Source organism: Rhincodon typus, chromosome 26 (genome assembly GCF_021869965.1).
Source record: "Rhincodon typus isolate 14 chromosome 26, sRhiTyp1.1, whole genome shotgun sequence".
NCBI lineage: Eukaryota > Metazoa > Chordata > Chondrichthyes > Orectolobiformes > Rhincodontidae > Rhincodon > Rhincodon typus.
Window position 1 is genome coordinate 11374608 of NC_063357.1, and position 6037 is coordinate 11380644.

At 39.2% G+C, this 6037-nt stretch overlaps 1 protein-coding gene across 1 annotated transcript in view; it reads left to right on the top strand.

The window, feature by feature from the left end:
- LOC109914017 (spermatogenesis-associated protein 22) overlaps positions 1-6037 on the top strand; it is a 50576-nt gene that overhangs the window by 29980 nt on the left and 14559 nt on the right. The window contains exon 9 of the mRNA XM_048612347.1: positions 2767-2864. Within this exon, the coding sequence (XP_048468304.1) occupies positions 2767-2864 (98 nt within the window). The remainder of the gene's footprint in view (positions 1-2766; positions 2865-6037) is intronic.

Genomic DNA, 6037 nt, shown 5'->3' on the forward strand with positions numbered 1-6037 from the left:
GTTTGTTCTCATCAGTAACTTCAGTTTTACGTAATGAAGATAGATGAAAGGAATTAACTAAAATGGTAATTGAACTATTAGCTGTACATTTTAAATTTGTTTGGAATGTAGGAATTATACTCGCCTGAGAATTGCTAAATAAAAATGTAATCAGTGAATATCTGCTAAGTGAAATTGCTGTTATTTGACAAATTTACAGATGGTTATGTTTTTAATAAGGGAAAACAAATCAATGAAACAGAAGTAAAAAATTGATCTGTGATTCTCCACCAAACTAAGTTATATGATACCAAAGGTCGTGCAATGATGGCAATTCAGAATCATGAGTAGTAGTCATAGTTCAAAATAAGATTTTTTGAAAAACATTGCCTTGGCTTACTCTGAGTTATTTTTATTGTTTCTGATTTTAAGGTTGTCAAGAGCCTTTAGCTTCTTGATGTTTTTCCTGAGGGTATCTATAATTATTTTAACAATGTTTACTGTGTTTATTATGTTTTCATATATATTCTCTTTAATATAACTTATTGAGATTGGTGGTAGATAAATTTTTCTTCATAAAAAATAAAGTTAGTAAGTTTTGAAAGGATAGTAATTCCTAAATTAAGTACCTTGATTAAAAGCAGAACCTGTACTGTGGCTCCCCCTCAAATAGAGAAACCATGCACTATGTTTCAAAAGATCATGCTGCAAGCTCTAGAATTTGAGCTAGTACTTAAATGCGGTCCTGAAGGAAATCTACATTGTTTAAGTTGTCCTTTTGAATTAGATGTTAAGCAGACACCTTGCCTGCTCTGTCGACTGCAAGTAAAATATTTTATAGCATTATTCAACGAGAAGGTCACTCTGACAGTTTTCTTGACAGCATTTACCCCTTAACTGGCACCAGAAAAATAGATTAATTCATCTCATTGATGTTTAATAGATCTTGTTGTGCACCAAATTGACTGCCGAATGTGCCTATCTGACAAAGTAACTATGCTTCTAAAGTAATTCATTCTCTAAGAAATATTTGGGACAACCTGTGGATGTGAATGGTGCTAAATGAATACATATTTATTCCATCTCTCTATTCCATTCATCTCTTGCTGTGAATTGCTCCTAAAGTAGCTGTGAAAAGTATCTGTATTTACTCTAATAAATTGCGTTGTGGAATGCCATGTTATACCACAATGGACAGTGGAGGTAACAGAGAAGAAAGTGTGGAAGATGTGTAATGGATTCAAAGATAGTAGAAGAATGGGCAATACTGACGATGAACTAAGAAAGAAATAAACAGAAGTCAAAGCAAAGAGAACTGAAACCTTTCTGCAGTTAAAGGGCTGCATTTTCCCATTCAAAGCAGGGATTGGATGGTAGAACCGATCCTGATTACATTCTTGCCTCTGTTACCATCCTGATGGGAGGTGGAGGGCTGTTTCTGGCTGGCAGTATTTGACAGCTGGGCTTTAAATGTGGTACCAGAGATGTACACCCTGAAGGTCCCAGCAGCAGAAAGAACTTCCACCTCTAGTGAGCATATGATAACATGAGTATGCAGCATAGGGGTTCGTTGCATGCATAATGAAGTGAACAGTGTAGAGTTGCATGAGAGAACTTGCGAGAGCTCATCAAGGGAAACTCCCTGTGAAACTCTCCCAAATTGACACTTAGCTGGTTTTTGGTCAAATTCAATGCCACTCACCTCCCTGGTTCGACCGTCTGACTACCTGCTCTTTTTTCCCATACTCAGTCAGTGATTGTGTTACGCTTGCCTGCCTCTGCTTACCGCAGGTCAGTGCACGAATATCTTGGGACTACATTACAATCTCCATTACAAGTACTTCCAATGGTGAAGGAGTGCTTTGGGCTCAGCACCTGCATTATGCTGTTTTGGGGGCGCAGATCCAGTGGATCCAGGACAATCCAGCCAGAGTCTTTTCTTTATGATCACCATTCAGAAGAGGGGTAGCTCAAAATTGCTTTTCCTGTGACTCCATCAGGGGTGTGAAGTTGGGTAAGAAGGGTGGGTGGGATCATTACCTGCAATTTGAGAACTATTTCCTTAGAGATTGTTTAGCTCAGTTGGTTTGGGAAAGGGAGGAAAGTGGTGGGGCAGCCAAAAGAGTGATAGCAGTCTTGGGTACAAAAACGTCCATGAGGACTTTGTACATGAGGAGGCAGGGAAAAGGGCTTGGAGAAGATGGCTTGCTGCAGGGTAAAGAGCTATGAGTTGATTTTTCATTCCAAGGATGTTCGAGTGTGCAAGTACCTTGGTGCACATTAAATTGTTTATTTTCCTGCAGACTGATGATTGTAAGAGTGTACCCTGTAGAGGAGTGGTATATCTCTGACAGTGATTTCTGGATTTCGCATTTAATTGTTCATTTGAGTACTCCATAAGTTGTTGTCAGATTTCGTCTGTTATAATGATGAGCATTGTTAGTTTCAATATTATTCTTATCTCAAAAAAATACTGTATCTTAAACCTAGAATATTGATATATCTTTGTGTCCAATGTTGACAGATCTGTTTACATTTTGAGCATTTTTAAAATTTTTATGTAATTAAATTCATTTCAGCTAGTATAAGTTGAACCAATATTTATATATTTCCTTGTTTCTCAAAATTGAAAATACAAGCCATTTTTATTTGTGCTTTGTTCCAAATGAACATTCTATATGTGAATAAGCCGTTAATTACTCTGTATATAAGAAACAAAAAAAAATCAGTAAATGCACAGAATCAACCTTTTCCCTATTTAAATTTGTACAATCTTTTATCTTATAGCTACCCTGGATTCTGCTGTCAGAGTGGGAGAACAAAGTGCCAAAAACTTTATTCTGAGAGACAGAAACGATTCAGTTCCATCCGTGTTTTATGAAATGGTAAGTATGGTAGTCCATAATGTTAAATCCTGTTGAAACACTACCAACATGGAATTTCTTCATGATCATAAGTCACTTCTGGTCTTCCAGTGCACCATAGGGTTCTACAAAGTTTCTTCTTAAATCGATAAACTTTGGGCTATTAATATACCAAAGATCCCAAAATGCACCTGAAGTAAAGCAAAATGACTGCAGATTTCATGTGAAGCTTCGCTGAAACAATAGAAGTGATGGGATCTGGGAAAATAGATTAATCAATAACTTTGGATTTTTAAAAAAAGAAAACCAAGCAGAGTAGATTTAGAACGAGCGCACCTAAGAAGTGATAGCTGCAAACGATAGGAATTAAGATGAAAGAGAACATCTGTGAAGTAGGTGACAAAAGCTGGAAGGTGGTAGGATAGGGTTACCCAAAATAAACCAAATTAAATAATACAATTTATCAGATGCAGTGAAGCAGCTTGCGAAAGCTCCTCCATCAGCACGTTCCAAGTCTGCAACTTCTACCACCGAGAAGAGCAGTGGACGAGAGCACAAAACATCTACAAGGTCTACTCCAAGTCACATAATATCCTGACTTAAAAATAAATCATTTTTTCTTCATGGGCGCTGACGCAAATTTCTGGAACTCTCTCCCTAATAATACTGTTGGTATGCCTGCAAAATTTCAAAAAGATAGCTCACCATCACTTTTTCAAAGGCAATTAGGAATAGATAAGAAATGCTCGCCTTGCCAGTGATTCCTAAGTCCCATGAACAAATTAAAGTAATCAAAGGAAATAAAAGGATAAAAATCAAACATGAGGAGGTGAAAAGGATTAATATTGGAGACTGCATTAAACTTCACCAAATCTGATGATGTTGTAAGGACCTGGGTGGTCAAAGGCAGAAATCATAGGATCTTATGGAGTGAAAACCCTATACCCACTGGTCTACTAAATGTTTTAACCAGAAGGTTTAGCTTACTAACGTAACTTGCACCCGATTGCTATCTTGCAAAAAAAAACTGTATCGTGTTTAAGACTAGAGCCTGTTTTCATTAAAAGTCATGATTGAATATTCCTCTACCACTAACCCAACCTTAAACCCTGTCACTGTAACGGATGATGGCAGCAAATTACCTCAGCCACCAGCTGTCATGGTTAGCATTGCAGCACAAGTACAGAAATTATCATATAAAATCTAGAACAGCTGGATTAAAACATTAAGCCAAATGTAAACAGGAGAAATGCAATAAGAAAGGAAAACGTTGGTGAGAAAGCTAGCGTGATGTTTACGATGGGGCATTCACAAATGTGAAACAAAATTTGCATTTATGTAGTGCCTTTAATGTAGTAAGATGTTTCAAGGTGCTTTAAAGGAGTGTTATCAGATCAAATGTGACACTGAGCCACATAAGGAGATTAAGACATGTTGGTCAGAGAGATGCATTTTAAGGAGTGTCTTTGAAGAGAGAGGGTTAAATAGTTGGAGAGCTTCAAGCATATCTGACAAAGCATCCATTAACATCGACAATCTAACAAGCTTAGTGTGTCCTAAATGGATCAAATGAAAAGTTTGATGAAGAGGAACAAATCCTAAAGAGAGAAAGGAGAGTAGTTTAGGAAGTTGCTATAACATCTTACAAATAGGATCAGAAAGGCAAAAAGAGACCTGGGGGAGAAAAAACAATGAAGGCAGCTGGGGCTAAGCTAAGGATGAACACAAATAATACAAGTTTGAACAAGTACTTCTCCAAGTATTCATAAAAGGTACAAGCAACAAGCCCTGTTTAAAAAAAAATCTCAAGTAAAATCAATGACTTTGTTATAAACAAGGTGGAAATCCTTGACAGGCTAATCAAGCTCTAAACAAACAATTCTCCTGGGATGGGTGGTAGAATTCTGAAAGAGACTAGGCCTTGGTTCAAGTCCCACCTGCTCCAGAGGTGTTTAATAATATCTCTGATCAGGTTAATGAGGAAAAATAGGTTAACTTAACAAAAACATTAAAAGGAGACTAGTGAAGAAATTTGTGAAGCTCTGAGAATCATTATGAGAGAATAATTGTGCAGTAGGGAGGTATTGAGAGGTTGGGAGCAGGTTAATGTGGTGTCCATACAAAGAATTTAAAAAAAGCAGGACACACGCAACGAGAACATTAATCTTCCATTTCTTATAACATAATAGAATTTGTTATAGGGAGTTGATTTGAAGGCCATCTATATGCTAACAATGGAGGAAACATAGGGCTGCATTTTATGAGGGAGTGAACTGCTAGAAGGCTAAATCGGCCATTAGTCAATATACATAGGGAGATACTACACTGCAGGTAGGTTACTGTGGTTGAAAGTGAGACCTGCCCCTCAGTGAGAGGAAGTCCTACCCTTATGATGTCCCAACAGTGCCAGGGCTCAGTAGTGGGTGGCGCTGGGAATGTTTAAAGGAGAATGAGGAATATCACGGTTACCCCAGAAGGATATGTTGTGAGATTTTAGGGTGGAGTGAGCTCTGAGCCCAGAGAGGGGGAGGAGAGGGATGGGAAGCTCGAATTTGGATGGCAGACAGTATGAAAGCGGGCAGGGGTGACATGACATCATGTGGGAGTTGGGGAGGGGTTTGCCTTCTGATGCAGGCAGGGAACATTGTGAGAATCTGAGACAACAAGGTGCAGAGCTGGATGAACACAGCAGGCCAAGCAGCATCATAGGAGCAGGAAGGCTGACATTTCGGGCCTAGACCCTTCATCAGAAATGGAGGAGGGGAACGGGGTTCTGAAATAAATAGGGAGAGAGGGGGAGGCGGATATTACGAGAGAGTTGCAGTGGGAGAGAGATCCCCTGAGGTTTGTCTGGAGGGAGGAGGGTAACTTCTTCAGGGTAGGCATCCTTAGAAGAGGCTTCGCAGTGGGGTTAAAATTGTATCAGAGATAGTAGGAACTGCAGATGGTGGAAAATCTGAGACAACAAGGTGCAGAGCTGGATGAACACAGCAGGCCAAGCAGCATCATAGGAGCAGGAAGGCTGACGTTTCCAGCCTAGACCCTTCATCAGAAATGGGGGAGGGGAAGGGGGTTCTGAAATAAATAGGGAGAGAGGGGGAGGCGGATATTACGACAGAGTTGCAGTGGGAGAGAGATACCCTGAGGTTTGTCCGGAGGGTAACTTCTTCAGGGTAGGCATAAGTTACCCTCCT